At 51.8% G+C, this 21,337-nt stretch overlaps 1 protein-coding gene across 8 annotated transcripts; it reads right to left on the bottom strand.

Annotated features, from left to right (window-relative positions):
* Nucleotides 1-24: 24 nt before the first annotated feature.
* RNF207 (ring finger protein 207) lies at nucleotides 25-21,147 on the bottom strand. Of its 8 annotated transcripts, none has more exons than XM_088147596.1 (19): nucleotides 20,763-21,146; nucleotides 18,431-18,791; nucleotides 16,050-16,136; nucleotides 14,546-14,675; nucleotides 13,031-13,175; nucleotides 11,899-11,980; nucleotides 11,551-11,626; nucleotides 10,408-10,533; nucleotides 10,271-10,317; nucleotides 8,852-8,924; nucleotides 8,639-8,707; nucleotides 7,698-7,766; nucleotides 6,813-6,934; nucleotides 4,177-4,369; nucleotides 2,872-3,057; nucleotides 2,403-2,454; nucleotides 2,109-2,226; nucleotides 1,310-1,399; nucleotides 25-339 (listed from the first exon to the last, which is right to left on the bottom strand). In XM_088147596.1, exons 2-19 carry the CDS (start codon nucleotides 18,619-18,621, stop codon nucleotides 114-116), a joined length of 2,082 nt encoding a protein of 693 aa, XP_088003722.1. In that variant the 5' UTR covers nucleotides 18,622-18,791; nucleotides 20,763-21,146; the 3' UTR covers nucleotides 25-113. The 8 variants fall into 8 exon arrangements, 7 of the variants coding, with proteins under 7 accessions (XP_088003722.1, XP_088003721.1, XP_088003725.1 ...); XM_088147595.1 differs by having other exon boundaries at nucleotides 18,431-18,621; nucleotides 20,763-21,145; XM_088147599.1 differs by having other exon boundaries at nucleotides 25-333; nucleotides 18,431-18,621; nucleotides 20,763-21,145.
* Nucleotides 21,148-21,337: the final 190 nt, after the last annotated feature.

Raw genomic sequence — 21,337 nt, 5'->3', positions numbered from 1 at the left:
CGCAATTTAGGCGTGAAACCCCACCTTGGCGCAGAATCCATGCGTGTTCTGAGTAGGCGCTGGCGTGGCAGCGGGAGATTCGTTCTTTAAAAAAGAAGGAACGTTTTGCGCACTCAGTGCAAGAGGAGCTGCGCCGCCTGATCTCCTTCCTTGGTTAGACTCGGAGGGGCTCCCGCTGGCTCGGCGGGGGGCTCGGCCCTGATTTTCTGCTTGTTTTTGAAGACCTCTGCGCTTTTCGGCTGGGGGTCCTGGGCCGCTGGGCCGAGGATCTGGTTCTCCGTTTTGAGTTCCCAGTCTTTGCTGCTGCTGCTGCTGCTGCTGCTGCTGCTGCTGCTGCTGCTCCCGAGATCGTCCCACGGAAAGGAGGAAAAATAAAAAAGAGAGGGAGGAAAGAGTCAGCCCAGGTATTGCAAGAGAATGGGGCAGTTGATCGCCCCCATGTACACCTCCTGATGCCGCTGATAGCAACCCCTTGAAACCAGGATGCTGGATAACTCTGGAAGGGAGGGATCTTGGCTCGACCGGTAGAACCCGTGCTTTGCAGCACAAAAAGTCCCTTATTCTGGAAAAACACCCGAAGGTGCTGCGTCAAGCTAGAGGCCACCTTACACCAGATCCTGCTTTCCTTCTCAGTTCGCTGATGCTCAAAGGCACGGGCCTGGGGCCCTCGATGCTGCTTGGAGGCTAGCGCTTGGGTTAAGCTAGTCCTCAAGGTTTCCAGTCCCCCGTGCGCACCGTCCCAGTCAAATGACCGTCTCTACTTCGGATCGCCGATTCTGCAATGAACTGCTTGATGTCCAGAAACCAAACGGCAGTTTTCTACTCTCCCCTAAGTCGCGTAAAGGAGATTCAGAGGATAACTTTGGCACCTGACTTTTGGGCCAGGAGAGCTGGCTTTGCCCATCCTGATGGCTGGGCTTCACGAAATATCTCTGCATTCACACGTGCTATGGTTGTTTGGGTTCCTCTAGATCGGTGTTTTTCAAGCTTGGAAACTTTAAGAGGTGTGGACTTCAACTCCCAGAATTCCCTAGCCAGCATGCTGACTAGGGAATTCTGGGAGTTGAAGTCCACATCTCTTAAAAGTCGCCCAGGTTGAAAATCCTTGATTTTTGGGGAGAGGTGGCTTCACACATTCTGCAACTCGAACCTGTTGGGTTAGTTTTGCAGTTGAATGTCCTTGGCCAGATACTGGGTTAAATCAGTTGCTAGTTTAGGAAGGTGGAAACCGACTTAAAACTCCCACGTTCTGCCACCCACGCGCCAGGATAAAATCAACATCATTGACGGCCCCAAACCGGTCACTTACCTGGGCTGGATGTCAGCCAGGAGGGTGTAGTCATCGTGGATTTTCAGCAGGCTCTCCGGCTGATCTGCTTTCTCTTTCCACTCCTGGAACCTGAGAGCCAGAGACAGCCCAGGTGAACCCCAAGAGTCTTCCCACCCTGCCGTAAAATCCTCCAGGAATTCACAAATGCCACCCAAGTTGGTTGCCAACAACGCATCGTGTGTCATTCGTGTCTGTCCTTGGCATAGTGTAATGGGAGGGAGGGAGGAAGGAAGAAACGAAGGAACAAAGGAAAAAGGGAGGGAGGGAGAGAAGGAAGGAGAAGGGAAAGAGGGAAGGAGGAGAAGGAAGGAAGTTACTTAGTTCATGGCTTAATAGGGTATTTGAATCTGGAAAACCTGTCACTTAAGTCATCAGATTATGGTGGTGGTGTGAGGAGAACTGCTGCTGGGGTCCTGAATTTGCTGCTAGGGCAGATTGATGAGCCCACACTGCGTTTCCACCCAGAAATTCAGGACGGGAGAAAGCCGAAGGGAGAAGTGGAGTTGGGGGAGACCATTCAGGGAGCAAGACCAGGATCAGGAGCTCATTCGGTGATGGCGGGTGAAGGAGGCAAGGGCTGCCTCCAGTGGTCACCCAAAGTACATCGGGGCTGAGCTTCCAGGACAAACCAAGCCTCCCCCCGATGTGCAGAAAGGATTTTTCCTCTCCCTCCCCCAGCTTTAATGGACACTCCAGTCCCCCCAACGGCCCGGCCCCTGTCCTGCCTCGCGTGAGCCCAGCTGGCCCGGCCAGGAGCAGGGTTCCCTGGGCTCCTGACCTCGGCTCCAGCCGTTCCTTGACTCTGGCAATCGAGCGGACGTAGGGGGCAATCTGCTTGGTGATGGTGGTCAGGTAGCTGTTCTCCTGTCTGAGCTGCAGCAGGTCGTGGAGCTGGGCTGCAAAGAGAGGAGGGGGCGAGTTGCCCGTCTTCACCCCAACCCTTCCTCCCTCCCCGAGACTTTGGCCCAGTTCTCCACGCCAGAAGAGGGGAGGCAACAATCTGCCATCTCAGGAAGACGGCCGTCTGAAGGAGGGAGGGAGCACAGGCTGGCAAAATACCAGGCGGGCTTACCTTCGTAAATCTCTTGTTCGTTGGCCACCCGCTGGTAGGTCTCCTCCCAGGTCTGCAACACAGAGTGGGAAGTGAGCTGTGCCTGCTTGGCCCAACCTAGAACACCGAGTGGCAGAAAAGGGCAGGAAGAGGCAGGGAATTCTGCAAATGCCCAGCGAAGACGTGGCGGTTTGCAATTAAGCAGGGAGGACAAGAGAAGCATTTAAGAGCTCTGCAAAAGGGGAGAGAAACTTTTATGCAGAGGTGATAAAAAGCCGAGGAGGAAAGATACGCTGGAGTAAGAAGATATAAAGAGTGTGAATAAACAGAAGAACAATAGGGGAAGAAATGCCCTAATCGCTGATCCCATTCAGACCTCATGAGGACTAGCAACTTGCTTTTTCTCTGTTAAAAGAGAGAAGCCCAGGCTGATTCGTTGGAAGAGGTTTGCAATCTGCCGCTAACCCTTGGCCCGCAATGCATCGCTCACCTCTTCAAACTCGCTCCGCTTCATTTCCACGGAGGAATACTCGGAAGCAATTTGCACATCCATCTGGAGGGACTTCTGCAAGATTTCACTCATGATCTCGGTCCTGATCAGGGAATGATGTTTGGTGAGGTCCCGATGGAGTTCCTGCACCTGGTCTTTCAAGCTCTGAATCTCGGTCTGAAGTGCCTGCAAGGCACAGGGAAAGGAAGTGACAAACACAACAAAATCTACCAAGGTTGGTGTCAGATTGAATGTTGATGCACTGAAAATGTTACCTAGTTGGGTAACAAAACGTCTGCAAGAAAACAACCAAACTCAGAGAACACCAGAGACCCCACAGTTCAACCCTGAACTACACATATTCTCTTCTATTAGTAGAGATCAAGTTTGGGATGTCCTGCGTGCCAAAACATGGCTCCCGCATTCGGCCACAGGACCACTCTTAGCCCAGGGACTCTATATAAACTCAAGAATTCACATGCAATAGGGCAACACCATATTATTAGCTGAAGATCATTTGGCAGTGCTAAATCTTAGACTTGTGAATGAGAACAGGATTGTGGTGCAAAATTCCAGGCTGCTGGAGAGCTTTGACCTGGCGTCGGTGGATGAATCCCTGAATGCTGGAATTGCCCTGCTTATGTTCTTGAAATGCAGCTCAGCTTCCTCAGCGATTGATCCAGATTGCGGATCTCAAGGGATGTGCCGTTTCTGCGCTGAGACTTCGGTGCCCGCAGGGGACACCATGCGGAAAAGCCCAGACTTTTCTGCCGAGGCCCTTTCCGGACAGAGGGGTGCCTGTTTGCAGGGCCTGGAGATTATTTTTTGGCCCGGAAGAAGGATTTGCAATGCCTAGAAGAGTCAAGGTGGTTAATCACCAGGAAGACGCATGTGTGCGTCCCCACAAACTAGTATCAAAAATTAAGCCCAGTTAAAATTCATCCCAAGGTCTGGATGTCTCATTTCCTAAAGGCGTAGAAAGAGAGCACGAGAGGGAGGCGTTCGGGGGGTGTTGGTGTGCATCTAAGCACAATTCTGTACAGCTTGTGAGCTTCCCGGAGGCCTCTGGACCCCACCTAGAAAAATCTAGTTTTGCTGCAGCTTCACCTCACTCAAGCTTTCGGCCACTCACAAATCCTCTTTAGGATCCAAAAATCAGAGCGCACGTCCAGCTGGGGCCTGGCCCCTTCTTTTTCATGGATCTCCCCCCCCAGTGTGCTGAATGCACGTACACACCACTGTTGCGTGCCCCTCCTGTGTCCCCAAGAAGTGGGGTCCCCAGCTCCCCGTTCCTCCCGTCCTTACCCGATACATATTCTCGTAGTCGCGGCAGTGGCCAGCAAAGGGCGTGTCTCTGCCTTCGGCCAGCAGGACCTTGGTGGTGATGTAGCGATGCATGGTGGCCTTCCGCACGGGCGATCCGGCCACGGACATCTTTTCGCGGGAAGAAGGGCAGCTTGGCACGAGGAGGGTCTTGGAGGAGGGACCCCCAGACATCCTGGAAGAAGGAAGGGAGGGCTTTTAAACCCCTTCTTAAAAAGTCAGCCCGATAAGCTGGCTTGGAAGCCGTGGTTTGGTGAGTGCGCCTGAGGGCCCTCTGCTTCCCTTTGGGGAGGAGTTTCTGAAGCTGCTGAAATTCGAATGGAAATAAAGTGAGAGTGTTGACAGAGGAATGGAAAGGATTCAAACTGAATGGTTGCTGAAGGCATGGAGGGCAAGGGAGAGTCCTACAGCAGCCTAACTACAAGCTCCATGATCCCCAGCCAGGTTGTTATTATTTTGCATTGCATTGCAACCATCTCGGAACCTGCGGCAACCAAGATTCATTGTTATTGTGGGTCGCACCGTCAGCCAGATATTTAGACTGGATTTGGCCCTTTGTCCACCGATCGAGTCCTTCTCAAGGACCCGGGATGGGCAGATCTTGTTTAATAATATTAAAGGGATCGTCGCAAGATGGCAGCTGTTCCAAGTAAAGCAATGGACTGATGGCGATTTTGTCACTGTCGACGGTCTTCAAGGGGTGCTCCAGACGTTTTGGGACTGCACCCAAGGCGCCTATTCCTATTGGGACTACCTCTGCTTTCTTCTGCCCCAGTCGTCCTACTTCTACTTGCAGGTCTTTTGTGATTGTCTCCAGCTCTTTCTCTTCTCTTCTGCGGTCTCCAGGCGTTGCGACGTCCACTATCCGGACTGCTTTGTCTTTCTGATCCACGGTGGTTGAGTCTGGGGCGTTGTGGGGCAGGGGCTTCTCTGCTGGAATCCCGAAGTCCCAGAGCGTTTGAGCTCCTTCGTTTTCTATGACTGGGTCTGTTTTGGGTCCCACCAATTCTTGCTCGCAAGGCCAGTGGGATTTCTTGCAGGGATTCCAACGCACCGTGGTTGCTCCTTGGTCATGCCCTTGTGGGTCGTCCGCCCGTGCGATCTTCTTGCAGTAGCTGACTAGGTGGATTGATTGATTGATTGATTGATTGATTGATTGATTGATTGATTTAGCATCACATTGCACCATCTCCAAAGCCTGTGGCAACCGAGGTTCACCGGGAGGACCCATTTCCTTAGATCACCCACGCAGGTTATATTCACTCAAGCTGCTTGGCTAGTTTTAATCTTGGCAGGGTGTGTGTGTGCATGTGCGTGCGCGCCTTAGCCCCATGTGTACATTTTGTCCGTTCGGTTAGATTGTGGCCCAACACGCTACACAGAGCCAGAAAAGCAGAAACTTGGTTAAGCAGGTTGCAAGGGCTACCACGCCTGGGTTGCGACTGCCACCTAGCGGTGATCTGCTAGCCGTGGAAAGGACACCCGTCCGCTTGGGAATCCAGCCCCAGTGCCTTTCCAGTTGAGTTTTCTGCTCCAGTCTCGATTCCCCTGTTCGAAAATCCTGAATCGAATCTCCTTTTCCAAGTTTGGTCAGAGGCCAGCTGCAGACGGACTTTCGGACGGAACGGGGATCCTGTAGCCTCCCCGCTAAACCAGGTATCTGCGCTCTCTTCGGGCACTGCAAGAACATCGGAGCTACCCGGAGCTCTTGGCAGAGGGCCAGAGCTGGCAAATTTAGCCCCACAAACCAAGCGAAGAAAAGAAGGGCCAGTTGTGGATGAAGAGACGGACCCAGAGAGGCCGAATGGACTCAGCAGTGCCAGCCCAGGTTAGCAAAAGATCACTGATGTCTTCATGCCACGTAGCGTGGCTAAGTGAATAAATGTTGTTATAGCTTCCCTCGGGTTACCAGATCTGGGAGGCATAAACTTGGGCATCCAGGGCAGCAGACCCAGAAATGCCATCCAGACACCGGGCAGCCTTCGCTCACCAGGGTGATCACTTCACACAATTCACACAAACCCAGCTCGAAGTCCCAGCCTGATTCAGACAACAGCTGGACTTGTGTAACATGCTGGACCACCCCATTCCCCGCTGGCCTGGATTTGCGCCCTGTTCTCATCCCATGCTCAGCTGGGTCAGTGAGTGGGTTAATGTGAGGAATTAACCAAGTCAAGCGACCCCAAAGAGGTTACGTTTAACCCAAAACAGACTCACTAAAATTAAAACTAGATATGGGCGAACCCGGGGTTTCTCAACCTTGGCCACTTTAAGATGGGTGGACTTCAACTCTGGGAATCGAATTCTGGGAGTTGAAGTCTGCCCATCTTAAAGTGGCCAAGGTTGAGAAACCCCGGGTTAAACCAACTCCACTAACTTGCCTACTTAGTCCTCCAAGCAAAAGAGCTGGTGACAGAGAGCGGCTACCATCCTTGGGGCAACTCTCCTTGCCCCACGGAACCCCTCCCCAAAGACTGAGTGGCAGCCGCAGCCGAGCCCCACCTTCATCTGACTGCCTGCCCAATCAGGAAGAAGCTGGTGGTGCAGCTGTTGAAATGAGCCAAGTGATGGAGGTCGCCCATCCCCTGCCTCACCCCTGCACGAACCGGGCGACCTACATGTTGCTGTTACTCATGCCGGGCCCCATGGTTCCTGGAGTCCCCACCACGGACCGGCGCGGGGTCAGCAGCAGCAGCGGCTCCAGGCAGTGTGCAAACTCAGCCCGGTATTCACTGTTGATCTGGAAGGGAGGGAGGAGGAAGGAAGAGGAGGAGGAGGAGGAGAAGAAGAGGAAGGAAGGAGGGAGGGAGATGCATCAACACCATATGCGTCATTAGATTTCCTGTCTGTGTGATCCTCTACATGATGCAGGTAAGAGCTGTATATATGAGTATGCGTGTGTATACACAAACACACACGTACACCTAGATATATAGGTGAGGGTCAGTTTTACGGGCAACGGTATCAAAAGGGGTTGCCCTGACCGCCCTCTGGTGTGTTTGTCAACTTCCCCATCTGATTTAAAGGCTTTGGATTTCCTTGTGGTCTCCTATCCAAATACTAACCCGATCTGACCCTGCTTAGCCATCTGAGATCCCCCAAGTCGGATAGGCCTCCGACTTAGTCATCCCACGCCTCTCTTTTCCCACGGCATCTTCCCACTGTTTTTTTTCCCTTCCTACGGGGGGGGTCTATTAAGCCGATCATGTTGAGCCGTTCTGTCTTCCGTCGCCGTCATTGGCGCAACTCCCACCTCCAGATCAGCTGTAAAGGTTTCCCAGCCGCATTTGCACAGCCCATTAAGCTTCCGTGGGCTGTGTGGGGGGTTCCGAAGCCCCACGCTGTCAACTCTTTTTGCTTCCAAAAGCATGCTGCTAGGCCTCATGGGAGGCACTGCGTGGGGTCTGGCCAGGGTGAAACCCTCCCGTGTGAAAAAGCGAACCCAACCAGGCCTGTTGGCTCACATCCTGCCTGAATGCAGCAAATATCCGGGTTTACCTTACCTTGCTGGTTTGCGACGGCTTCAACCGATGGGGCTGCTTGACAATCCTTTGCAGGCGCTCCATCAGTTGCTGAAATCAACACGGCGACGTTGGCCTTCGGCGCTGATAGCGGCCTGGCCATTTTCCTAGCGCCCAGCGGCCAAGCCCACGTCATGCTGCTTTCCCCCACCCCGCCCCGGCTTTATTTTTTTTTTAATTCATTGGTCAACATTTTTATTCGTTAGGTAAAAAGCTAAGCCAAGCAAAAACCAAGGATGGGAAAACAATCCACGCACGTACATCTAGTTAGCGTTACGCTCGCGGGGAAGTTGAAGGGGAAACAGAATGATCAAAAAGTAAAATGAAAAGTGAAACAGCATTTTAAAAAAAGAAAGATGGCAGGAAAAAGCTTTCGAGGAGCCCCCGTTCCTCTTCCCCTCCCCTTTTTTCCCCAGCTGCTGATGGCCAATTAAAATATTTTTATACGACGCTTTAGACATCCGCAATTGCACGGTAGCTCATTTCTCTTTGAAAGACAGAATCAAGTAAATGGTAATTAATTAATTAATTCAGCAGTTCCTCCTTTTCTTCAAAAACCATCTTCTGAGTCTCTTAGCTTGCCTTGATGGGTAACGTGTCGCATCTAAGGTGGCGTTGCTCCATCGCAGCAATTTTAAGAGGTATGGACTTCAACTCCCAGAATTCCCCAGCCAGCCATGCTGGCTGGGGAATTCTGGGAGTTGAAGTCCATACCTCTTAAAAGTTGCTGAGATGGAGCAACGCTGATCGAAGGGAACCATTCCTGCTTGAATTGGGTTCACTTTCCCTCGCAGTGCTTCTGAGCACCTGCAGAGTGCACTTGCCACAAAAGGAACTTGAAGCCCAGGGTTTCGGTCTCCACCGGCCTCCTACTCCCCCACCGGCCCCCAGGAAGGGAGATTCGGTGGGGGTCCATGACTTACGTAGCCCAAATCCAGGAACTCCGCCTTGTTTGCAGAGCTGAGAAACGCCGAACAGGTCACCAGGTGCACCTAGAGCCGGAAAAAGGGACCATTTTGTGCAAATGTCGCCTTTAAAGGGGTTGCAAGGATGCAGTTGCGGTGGGCTTCGTCCCCTGCGTCCCCCTCCCCTTAATATCCCGGGGTGGGGGGTAGCTTGCCCAAATCTGTTCCTACCTGGAGTGTGGGGAGTAAGGAAGCCTGGCGAGCTAGCTGCTCCTTAAAAGCTTTCTCTTTTTCTTCGTACTGGCTGGAAATGATCAAAAGGACACGTTTTCAGGCTGGTTTCTCTGCAGCGGAGAGGTAGAAGCAGGGAAGCAGCAGAGGATCAAATAGGAGGGGTCCTTGGAGGTCATCCAGTCCAACCCACCACTACATTCCAGTATAGCTGTTCCTACTGAGAAACTCTATCTGATATCCAGTTAAATGCAACTTTCTTTTGCAGGTAGTCCTCACTTAACAACCACAACAGGGACCGGAAAATTGGTGGTTAAGCGGGGCAGTTTTTAAGCAAATTGGATCTGAAATTTTGACCTTCTTTGCGGTGGTTGTTAAATGCATCACCACGGCCGTTAAGCGGATCATGCGGTTCCTCATCGATTTTGCTTGCCAGAAGCCAGCTGGGAAGGTTGCAAATGGCGATTGCACGATCCTGGGACGCTGCCACCATCATAAGTGCAAGCTGGTTGTCAAGCGCCCCGATCGGAATCATGTGACTGGGGGTGCTGCGACAGTCATAACTTTGGACACGGATCGTAAGTCACTTTTTTAGCACTGTTGTAACTTCAAATGGTCACTAAATGAATGGTTGTTAAGTGAGGAGTACCTGTAATTTATAATATATCTATTGCTCGTCATCAGTCTCCTGGATTAGCTTGAGCAATTCTCCCCCCTATGTAACACCCTTCAGACACTTCAAGATGGCCACCGTGCCTGCCCACGAGCTTCTCTTTCCCAGGTCAGCCAACGCTTCCAAACATTCCTCATCGGTTTTCCTGTCCAGGTTATCATCCTCCCTGTCCTCCCTGTCAATGCCCTTCCTAAAATCCTGTGTGCCCAGAACTAGATGCCCGATCCAGGAGCCTTCCCTGCTTCATCCGACCCAGAGCCAAAGTGTATAAGTTCTCTGTATATCCGTCCTGTTCTCAGATGCACACGACCAACCCTACTTTGATCCTTCGCTGGTAGATTCCCAGGGAAGGTGCCTTATTTTACGAGGGGGGGGACAGGATATTTATAGTATCAGCCAGTCAGCATCCTGGAATTATTCTCCCCACCCCACACCCACTGGCACAAGGATTGATCACTGGGCCAGGACGTGTCCCTGAGAACAATTAGTGGGGACCGTAGATGCTGATTTATTTACACCAGTTCTCTTTGCCTGCTGGGCTGACGTCCTCAACCCCTCTCACAAACATGAGTTTCCCCTGCAATTGATCCCCCCTCCCCATGTCTGGATAAAGTCTTTTGGGGTGCAGGGAATGACCCAAGCAAAGCAGGCTGCTTTGCAGGAGGGGAGCAATAGGCGTGCGACACAATAGTGCAGCCCACATCTGCTCCCGCCTGGGAGAAGATCCCCCCGTGGGGCATCTTTACCTCTGCACCACTTTAAGGAGCACCTTCTTCCTCTCGGCCAGTTTCTCCTAGAAAAGGGAAATTGGAGGCAGGGCGTTGGCCAGGGCTTCAGGCCCCGCCAGGTTGGCCCGAGGCGGGCACGGGGTCGCCCACCGCACCTGCATGCTGCTGAAGAGAGAATTGATGGCCATCTCCTCTTCGTCCGCACTGTTTCGGACTTCCTCGATCAGGGCTTTGAGCAGCACGATGGCTTCCCGGGTGGAGGTCTGCAGCTCCTTCACTGCCTGCCACAGAAAAGGAGGCGCGTGGGTGAGGCGGGCTGCCAGTGCGAAAAGCAGCCCGGCACCAGGGCACCGTTAAAGAAGCCTTGGCTCCTGCCAGCCAGGTCTGCTTCTCAGCCTCTTCCCCCTAACCCTTAAACAGATCCAAGCCCCGGTCTGGAAGCTTTGCCAGAAAACTTTTCCTTCTGCGTGGCTCCTGAAATCTTCTGGGCCTCGGCACCTTCTAAAGGCGGCCAGGCGTGGATTTTGCAAGAGTGCAAACTTCCGAAGCATTTGCCCCAAGGCAGGGAAGCCGGGACTATTGCAGGATGAGTTGGGCTTGACTCTGTTCTGGCAGCGAGGGAGGGAGGGAGGGAGGGAGGGAGGGAGGGAGGAAGGAAGGAAGGAAGGAAGGAAGGAAGGAAGGAAGGAAGGAAGGAAGGAAGGAAGGAAGGAAGGAAGGAAGGAAGGAAATGATAAAAGAAAAGAGGGAGGGAGGGAGGGAGGACTAAGATATTCAATCTCTTTTCCAAGGGTGCTCCTGGTGTTATATTGTCATATAGCATTCCTGCAGTGGGCAGAGGTTGGACTCGATAGTCTTCAGGTGACTCCCACCCCTTTGATTCTGTGATCTTATCCTTTGATTTAGATTCCTGCATTGGGCAGGAATAATAATAATTGATATCCCACTGCAATCAAAAGCGACTCTTGGTATTTTGGAAGATACATGGAAAAATCCACAGCCCGTTTGACTCAAGCCATCAAAATCCTGTGCCTCAAAAAATACACGCCTGGAGTCAATATGCCCCAACAGCAAGTTTCCTTCCAACCCACTCATGCTACGATTCAAGCCCTCTTCCAGTCCCCCACCACCACCACCATCTTTCTACGCATCTTTCCTGGCCAGAACAACACTAGGGGGAAAAAACGGTGGGAAAAATCAAGAGTTACAGTGCTGTAAAATTCCAGAAATGCAGGAAGGAAGTTGGGGAATAAAAGCCATTTGGGGGAACGGGGGCATTTCTGATCCGTTGTACTCACCATCACGGCTTGGTCTAATTTCTCACAGCCTCGCAGGTATGCTGTCTCAATATCGATGCAGTGAGCTCTGCTCTCCCTGGAGAGGAGAAAAAAAAAGGTTTTGTGGGCTTTTAAAAGTTTTTCAGGTTTTTGGGGGGGTTTTTTGCTGCTAGCTGGTTGCCAACCAGCTTCAACCAATTTTTAAATGTGAATATCCTGTGGCAGGAAGTTTCACTGGCTAAGTAGACACGTGTCAAGGCACTGCTTGCATAACGTAACCCCCTATTAATATATCTATATTTATATTTATATTCTCAGCTGCCTCTCCTGTAAAATGACAGCACTCACTTTTGCAAATGGCCAACTTACACAGGCATATCCCGAAAACAGTTAATACACAGCATGGACTTTTTCTCTGTCGAGAACATGATGTAAAGTTCTTCATGAAGGGCTGGGAAAGACAGAAGACAAAGCGGGTTTTATCATTCTGGCCTGTGGCCCCAGAATTGTGTTGAAAAATGGGAGCGTTCGAAGAGATTGGCTTCAGGCTTCCTATTCCGATGGTCTGAATTCTCATTTCAACTGAGAACTCAGATTCAATTTGCAAATCGTACACAGAGGAAGCCCAAGCAAAATGCAGAGAACCGAACAAAACCGAGGACACGGATTCATTTCTATGTTGTGTGTATGGGGTGTGCAAGCAACATTTGCAAAAGGGAGTTAAACTAGAACTCAGATGCGTGTGCGCAATGTCTGCGCTGGGTGTGCAAGCCGAATTTAGCCCCGCGCATTAAAAGCAGAACCAAGATTTACTTGGTCATAGGTACGCAGAGCATTTTCATGTATGCTTCTGAAATTATACGCGTTTGTTAGCACGCAGAAGGGCCCGTGTTTGGAGATCTGCGAACAAAAAGGGGCACGTTTTTTTCGTGCGAGAAATGCTCAGCTGGGTCGGAAGCACGTGCAAAAGTGCGCAAGCGCCCTGAACGATTTGCCCAGGGTGAGGATGAGTTTTTGGACCCGCAGGCTTTTCTCTGTTCACTTCGTCAATTTAGTCATTCGGAGGGTGCAAAACAGGCTGTCGGGGCTCCTTTTCGCAGTGGTGAGCCAGAAATTGGGACGTGCTCAGGGGAACGAGGCCGGGGTTTTGTCTCCCTTGATCCTGCCCAACGTTATTCTGGAACGCTATTCTGACATTGGGGTGTCTGCAGGATGCGGCCAAAAAAGTCAAGATGGCAACTTAAAAAAAGCAGGCCTCCTGGGGACACTTTTGGGGCCATGCCTGCGGACACCCGTGCCTGACAAGCTCTCTTCCAGAATTTTAAAAAGTATCTGAGTTGGATGGATGCAAGAGCAGTAGGGTGGTTCATGGCGCCCCTGGGCACCCCGTTGAGGACCCGGTTGGGCTTTCCCGCTGTGTTTCACTGCCGAGCTGGGTGAGTTTGGCAGTGAGGGTTAGGGTTTGGGGGACGTCCGTGCGAACGCGGCCCGGGCGACGTACAGCATTTCTTGTGGACCTCCTTCGCGCGTTTGCTCAGCGAGACGATCTCGTGGCGGGCGAACATCCGCGCCTTGTGGGTCTCCTCGCGGCACTTGGCGCACAGCGGCTGGTTGCAGGTGTTGCAGAAGCACATGGCGTCCAGCTCCTTGGGAAAGAGCAACGGGAGGGGATGAAGGGGGCAGAAAGCCCCACGCGGCCCGGAGAGACGTGTGCGCTCAGGGCGGATTGCGGGGAGGGGCAGCCGGGGTTCCTGAAAGTAAGGACAGAGGGGCGCGTGTGGCGGTGGGGGGCCCGCCACTGCTCCCGGGTAGACTGCTGCGGGACATGGATGTTCAGCCGGGTCCTCACCGCTCCGCTGCAGTGGAGCACCCATGTCCAGGAGCAGTCTATCTGAGGAACAGAGGCTTGCTCCTCCTCTGTCGCCTCGCCTTTCCAAAACTGGAAGTCGGCAGCTGCGGTGAGGCGAGGATGTCGGCCTGTCGGTCCCTGGGGAAGAGGGCCGGGGGCTCTTTTGCACCGGCGCAGAGTACCGGGAACCGAAATCGTGAGAGAGAGCGCGGCGGCCTCAGTGTTGGGGAAATATTCAGGGCTTGATGGAGGTCACATCGGCCCAGGAATGGAATCGTCCCCTTATGGAAATTTTGGGTTTTTTTTTTTTTAGTTTTTATTAAAAGATTTTACACAGATGATAAGACACACGTTCAAAGAAAATATTTGGCAAAAGAAGTGTGAAAAAGGAAAAGAGGAAAGAAAGAGAAAAGGAAAGGGGAAAAAAAGAACAGAGAACGTGAAATATAAATATATATATATATATATATATATCTTATTTATAAATAAATATAAATATTTATAAATAAATATAAATGCATATGTCTACACGAATAAAGACGTGGCTTTTGATCTTCTCTCGGCAGTTATAATACAATTGTAATCAAGCCTCTTAGGTTTTCATCATAATTCCCTTTTTTCTACAACCTATTCTTTCTAATCCTCAAAACCACGAGTCACAAAACCTTTTTCTTTCTTACGCCAAAAGCCCATAAGGCATTTCCAGTCGCTGATGAATGTCAATAATGACCCTTCTCTTATCCAGGGTTTCTCAACCTTGGCCCCTTGAAGACGGGTGGACTTCAACTCCCAGAATTCCCCAGCCAGCAGGGCTGGCTGGGGAATTCTGGGAGTTGAAGTCCACCCGTCTTCAAGGGGCCAAGGTTGAGAAACACTGCTCTAATCAAAGAAGTCAGTTTGTCCATCCCAGCAAATCTTGTCACTTTCGCCAACCATTCCTCCATGGTGGGTAAGCTCAAATTCCCCGTGGAGATTTTGAACCGGCTCTCCAGCATGGGCCCAGAGGGTTGGACTAGATGACCCTCGGGGGTCCCTCCCCACCCCGCCCCTTTACAACCCTGCAGCCCGGTGGGCCAACCCGCTTGTTCCTGCTAGAAGCAGACGCTTGGGAGAGGTCCCTGCCCAACCGGGTGCCCTCCCCAGAGGCTGGGTGGCATCTCTGGTTACCTGCTTGGTGCTTTGCAGGTCGCAGTTGGCACACAGAACGTCTTCTTCGGCGTCCCCAGAGCTGTCCACCAGGAATTTGAGCAGCTGGTCTTCCGGAGGGAGCCCGTTGCCCTTCACGACGGACTGGTGGCTGCAAGGAAGGCCAACCTGGCTTGCCGTTACTCAAAAGTAAGATCGGCGGGGCTCCACGAGGCTCATAACCATGACAAAGCACGATTAAGGGGCTTTTCCCCCTTCTGCCATGTCCCCACGATGCGGCCCTCATCCCATCCCCAGCTCGGTTTAAGGAGAAGCAAAAGCCACAGGTCTTTTATTTCTTTTATTTCTATTTCAAGTTTAGATACCGCCCATCTCACAAAAAAGTGACTCTGGGCGGTTCACAATGAAACGACAATAAATATCAATTAAAATACAATAAAAACAATATAAAAATACAGTAAAAATGGAATTTTTCACTAAATATATCCAGCGATTCTGTTTTTTTCCCCAAAGCACCCACCCCTATTTGCCACGTGCTGAACCAAAGGACATTTTGATCCCCCAGTTTTAAGAAAAAGTTTTCTCAGCAAGCTTCACTGTGGGATTACCCCACAATTTGGGGGGAGAAGAAGGTTTAGATTGGAAGCTTTTTTCCCAACGCTGGCCATGTATGACTCGAAGCCCTTAATGGAGAGAAAGTAACCGATTTATAACTAAAATATGAGCTGAATTCTACCAAGAAACTGGAGAGTTTATTCCATTTCGGGGGGCGGGTGGGGATTATGAAATGCATCCTTAGCAATTGCAATAAACTAGGAGATAACAGACTTCTGTTTTTAATATTAGGAATTATACATTCCCATAGTCAGATTGCAGGCGTTCATTAACTGCATAATGAAATGCATTTCTGCCTAGAAATGTTTTGAACATCTCTTCAGCTTAGCCGTGGATCAGAGCAGTACGGCTGGGAATTAATTACGGCTGCGAATTTTAATCCAACGTGTATTGGATTAAATTCATCTAATACAGTACTCTTTTTTTTACCCCTATATTAGACCTGTTCCCCACTTGACTGCTTCTAAGCGTCTTGATCTTTAGTGGATCAGACCGGTAAATGAAGTAATCTCTGATCACATTCCTGTAACTTTGTCAATTCAATGTCATCCATGTGCATTAAAGATTATTAAAGGGTTCCTTCCTTTCTGATGGCTGGGAACAAAATCCGGCCATCTGACAGAGGACTCAGAGACCCGGAGAGGTGGGGGGCTCCTCTCCTTGGGAGGCGGGAGGATCCTGCTTGACTTTGGACCCCCGTCCTGAGCAGCAAGTGAGCCTGGATGCCCTCCGTGGGCCCTCCCAACTTTAGGACCCTTTGGGACGGCCACCGCTGGGGCCAGGCAGAGTTCTGGAGGCAGTCGACTGCTCTCCGTTGCCTTTTGCATGGAAAGAAAACCGCCAGAGGGAAGGTTCTGCTATTTGTACCCTCCCTAAAAGTCCAGGGACGCAGCATGGAAAGGAGACCCACCAGACCTGGGGTAACACGCCTTTGTCTGGAAGCACCCCGACCCCTGTCCTTGAGGAATTCCCTTTGCTGCTCCTGCGAATGCCCGGGCTGATTAAGAAAGGAAAGAAAAGGGGGAAAGGGGGGGGGAGAGGGAGGGAGGGAAAGGAAGAAAAGAGGAGAGGAGGAGGAAGGAAGGAGGAAGGAAGGGAAAGGCGAAGGGAAGGGAAGGGTTACCTGGCTGTGCATTCACTTTATATCCCACCTTTCATTCAGGAGCTCTATGGTATATATATCGTATGGTATATATATCGTATTCTCATCTCCTGTGTTTTTCCCACAACAACCCTGTGAGGTAGGCTGGACTGATGGCGATTGCAAGGTGCTGGGGTTGAGGCTGGATTAGAATTTGGTTCTCCCCCGCTCCTAGTTCATCACCATTGCATCATCATAACAGATCAACCCAGCAATGCTGGCTTGTTGCCCACGGCTTCTGCTTTGCAAATTAGGCCACTAAAACCAGTTCAACAACTGGACATTAAGCGAAACTGGTTTAATGCAAGACGTGAAGCCAGCGATACCAACCGGGCATTGTCTTGGCATCTGCACCTTTGCACGGGCACAAATCTGTTCAATTCAGGCATTGGAAACAGACCCTGAAGAATGCACCCCCCCCCATTTAAAGGCGGTATCCCCGAAAACATTGGCTGGGGAAAAGGGATAGGATGGGACCTGTTAGCCTTCTGATCCCCTTTGGAAGCAATGCCCCAGGCTCCGTCTCCAAGCAGGACGTCACCGAAAATGTTGGACTTCTGGAGGGCGTGATTTGGGGAGGGGGGCATCCGCCTTTGGCCCCCTCCAGCCCAGCTCCGGGGCACAGCTTTGCAACTCCACTGCTTGCAAATGAGGCCGCTCGGAGGCTGTTGAGTGTGCAAGCTTGCCCCCTACAATTTGCTGCAGCCAAGGACGTGGGGGCCCTCCCCACTCTCTATACAGCCCCCACTTCCCCCCCCCAGCCACTTTCCCTGGAGCTAAAAGCAGCATCTCTCTGGTGGACAGCTGTTGGCAGCATGAGAGAAAGTTCCTCGTGCGATTCCTCGTGCGAGAGGAGCTTCCGAGTCCAGGGCCCAAAGTTGCGCAGGCGTCAGAGCCAGCAGCTCAGCACTGAAAGGCGGGTTCAGATGCCGGCATGCGCCACCTGTGATTCCAATGGCCAAAGGTTTTGCACACTTTTGCACCCTGTTTTGCACCCAGGCTGCTCTCAAATTCCTCTCTGTAATCACAAGGCTACAGGCTGCCGCCAATCAATCCGATACGGTTATGGAGCGGCTTTTCTGTCTATTTTAGGAAACCCTGAAGGCCCCTGGCATTCCTCAGCTCTGTTCCCAGCGTGCAGTAGCGCCCAAAGCATCTATTGTATTTGCAAAGGAGGCTGCCCTCAGTGTCTCTGTGTGATGAACTGTTCTGGCTTTCCAGTCGGAAAGCCTTAAAGGATGGCGAGGTTATTGCATCTGTGTCTCGATTGCGAGTGGAGCATTCAGGTTCCTAAGGCGAAGCTGGTGCCATTTCCATTTTCAGAGGAGGCTGCCCGTTTTGCCTCTGAATGAGTCCCTGCTCCTTTACAATGACCACGGAGAGATATGCAGCGTCCTCCTTTGTGTCGCTTTCAGCATCTCCTCTCCTCTCTGTGTCCTTGCTCATTAAAGAGTAAGTAACAACATCAGTCAAGCTGGGAAGCTCATCAGGCTGGGCCTGATGGGCCCTTTGGATGGGAGACCACCAGGAGATTCCCAGAGCTGGAGGCTAGGCAAGAAGTCATCACAACTTCCAGCAAGCAATCAAGGCTAGATTGCTTCCAGGCTGTTGCAGAGATCCCCAGCATGCTTCCAAACAGATCGCTGTGCAGTCACACTGTGTGAATCTCTGCCCCGTTTGCCCCTCCCTTACAGAGCAGACTTACAGGCTTGGGGGGTTCACACCTAAGGTCCCACCAAACCTTTGAAACTGGCTTGCGGTGCAAAAGGGGCACCCTGTTCTTTGCGAGGGTGGAAGCTGGCCCAGTTACTTTGCACAGTTACGGGACTGAGACCCAACAGTTGCTAAAGGAATTAAGCGCCATTTGCATTATGGGGGGGTCTCCCCGCCCCCCGAGAACCAAGCCACAATGTCCCCCGTTCGGTTTAATCCAAGCTAACACTGAGTTTCGAGAAGCTATCCCCACCCTCTGCCTTTGGTTTCTCAGCGGAAACCCCGAGGGCCGGAAACTCCGGTTTTCCGAGCGCTGCAACGGAGTCCAGAATCCTCAAGTGGGACGGGGTCTTAGAGGTCATCTAGACAACCCCCCGCCCAGTAATGGAGGTTCGCTTACTCTGAAGTGAGGGAAGCCCACGGGGGGCGGTCCTTACCCGCACAGGGGGCACGTCAGGCGGCTCTCGATGGCTCGGCCCCGCAGGCAGCTGGCGCAGAAGTTGTGGTAGCAATCCAAGAGGCAAGGGTGCTCGTAGGGCTCGTGGCAGAGGAAGCACACCAGCGGGTGGCAGTGGGCGTTGTCGAGCTCGCACAGGTTTTCCAAGGGGGTGAAGATCCCACCAGACATCTGGATGCGAGCAACAGGAGAGGGGGAGGTCACCACGCAAGCGGGAGGCCGAACGCCCGCCCTGCCGAACCGCAGAGACCAGTGTGACCCCGAGGACTGCAGGCGTGGCCCGGCCTGATCTCCACCGCCGAGGGACGTTTCGTTCCAAACTCTCAACCGCCTCGGGATGGCTCGGAGGGGAAAGCGGCGTTTAGATAAATGAAGGGAATAAATGAAATAAAATAATCTGCCCGGCCTTTGAGAAGATGCCCGAGGAAGAATGGCATGCGCCTAGGAGGCTGCGTGCCAGGTCTCTGAACTGCACAGGCGCCAGAGCAGTGACTCATGCAGAGATGTGGCCAGCAGCCTCCTCTGCTGAGAAATGCCTTGAGCTCACAAGGGTTGTCTGTTGTTTCTTTATTTTGTGCCAAAGAATAGCTGTAACCTTGGAGCGCGTTAGCTTGGCCCGCCCCAAAGCGTTATCTCTGCATGCTGGAATCTCCAAGACTAACGTAACCTAGGTTTATATATAGCTTGTTACAAAGTGCAGGCGTATTTATGGACCGGGTGTGTTTATCTCCCTGAACACCCGCTAATTTTCATGTGTTCTGGTTGCTGCCCGTGACCTTCCATTCCTCTTCAGGCTTAACTTTCTTTTCTCCCTTCTTTTCCTAATGACTGAAGGCGTGGGAGTTTGGACACAGAGCCTCTTTTAATTTCTAACGAAAATATTGCGGAAAATCCAACTCTGGATTTTTCAAAAGCTCCGCTTGAAAGGCTCAGAAAGAAAGTTTGCTCGCTCCGTAGTGGCCTCTGCTGGCAGAACTCAGAAATGCGGCCTCTGCAGCTGAGCATCCTCGTACAACTTTCTGCGTAAGGGATTGAAGATCGATGCAGTTTGAAGCCCAGGTTTGCAAAAGGGAACAAGGGCGGCCTTTTGCCCATTTTAGTAAGGCGCTCATTCCCCCCCCCTTTGCTCATGAATATTCAAATAGCAGAAAAAGTGGTTTTAAGCCTCAGGTTTGGGGGAAGGCCAGAGAGATCGATATTAATTTCCTGTTTCTTTCAGAACGAGGGAGGGAGGAGGGAGGGAAGGAAGGAAGGAAAGAAAGAGAGGGAAAGAAGGGAGGGAAGGAAGGAGGGAGGGAGGAAGGAAGGAAGGAAAGAAAGAGGGAAAGAAGGGAGGGAAGGAGGGAAGGAAGGAGGGAGGGAAGGAAGGAAGGAAGGCAAGAGGGAAGGAAGGGAGGGAAGAGGGAGGGAGGGAAGGAAGGAGGGAAGAAAGGAAAGAAAGAGAGGGAAAGAAGGGAGGGAAGGAGGGAGGAAGGAAGGAGGGAAAGAAGGAAGGAGGGAGAGAGGGAAGGAAGGAAAGAAAGAAAGAAAGAAAGGGAAAGAAGGGAGGGAAGGAGGGAGGGAAGGAAGGAAGGAAGGAAGGAAGGAAGAGGGAAGGAAGGAAGGGAAGATGGAGGGAAGGAAGGAAAGAAAGAGAGGGAAAGAAGGGAGGGAAGGAAGGAGGGAGGAAGGAAGGAAGGAGGGAAAGAAGGAAGGAGGGAGAGAGGGAAGGAAGGAAAGAAAGGGAAAGAAGGGAGGGAAGGAGGGAAGGGAGGAGGGAGGGAAGGAAGGAAGGCAAGAGGGAGGGAGGGAGGGAGGGAAGGAAGGGAGGAAAGAAAGAAAGAAAGAAAGAAAGAAAGAGGGAAAGAGGGAAAGGAGGAAGAAGGGAGGGAAGGAAGGAGGGGAAGAGGGAAGGAAGGAAGGAAAGAGAGGGAAAGAAGGAAGAAGGGAGGGAGGGAAGGAGGGAAGGAAGGAAGGAGGGAGGGAGGGAGTGAGGGAGGGGTGTTTTTCTGGTAATTCTCAACAGACTCGTAATCTTTTTAGCACCCAGCTTTAAATATCTCCCGCATTCTCCCAAGAGCATTAAGAAATCAGGTTCTTGGAAATCCTTCTTTTACACCCTATCCCCCACTCCCTCTTACGTTTGAACCTTTAGCTTTGCAAAAGCTACAAGAAGAAGTTTTCCAAATCTTTTCTCCCCCCACCCCGGCCATGATCCCACTGATTTGGACAAAGAGAGGGCCCTGGGCTTCTTTTGGCATCAATTCACCACCAGCGAGGCACAATTAAAAGCTGCTTGTCCTCCCTGCACCTGGAAAAAGGAAATCACTTACGGTTTAACTCTGCTTTTCAGCCTCCGTCCTCTCGGCGGATCAGTGCCCCGTCTTGTCCAGCCGCCCTTAGATCGAGCAGATCCCCACTTCCGTTCAAAAGCCCTACTTTTTTTAGCTGGCCAGCCCAGCGATAAAATGACAAATAAACATCTCTCCAATGGTTAGGGGGGGAAAAATTCTACTGGCTAAATCCTGAAGGTCAAAGAGAGTTTCCGCTCCCCCAGAAGGAGACGCCTCTGAAATTTAAAAACTAAAAAATAGACTTGAGAAATGGTGTTGCAGAGGGACAAAAGGCAGGATTGGCGTCGTCCCCAAATGTCAGCCGGCCCCAGCCGCGTTCGGATCTTGCAACCTGCTCCCCCCGAAGCGTTGTGGGAAATGCCCTGTCCTTCCACCGCCACCCCCTTGCTCTGAATCCAAAAAGGAAAACCGTGGAGCCCAGAGGGAGTCCTGGTGGGCTGGCCAATTTTCTCCGTCAAGGACCCTCCAAGGTCGGATCAAACGTTTCATCCCGGAGAGGGAGTTAGGGGTTGTCCGTATTTGAGAAGCCGTACCGATGAGCAAGGCGAGGCGCA

This window comes from Python bivittatus, unplaced genomic scaffold (assembly GCF_059951505.1).
Source record: "Python bivittatus isolate LINGU-HERP-01145 unplaced genomic scaffold, Pbiv_v1 ctg000510_np1212, whole genome shotgun sequence".
Classification (NCBI taxonomy): Eukaryota; Metazoa; Chordata; class Lepidosauria; order Squamata; family Pythonidae; genus Python; species Python bivittatus.
The sequence above is the reverse complement of the archived record's forward strand: the minus strand, read 5'-3'. Positions and strand labels throughout refer to the sequence as shown.

Excerpts from the sequence above, each read along its gene's own strand:
- RNF207 (XM_088147596.1), bottom strand. The coding sequence starts at position 18,621 with ATGTCTGGTGGGATCTTCACCCCCTTGGAAAACCTGTGCGAGCTCGAC. Across the intron at positions 8,708-8,851 it reads CCTTACTCCCCACACTCCAG|GTGCACCTGGTGACCTGTTC; the intron begins GTAGGAACAGAT and ends TTCCGGCTCTAG. Across the intron at positions 7,767-8,638 it reads AGTTCCTGGATTTGGGCTAC|CAACTGATGGAGCGCCTGCA; the intron begins GTAAGTCATGGA and ends TGTTGATTTCAG.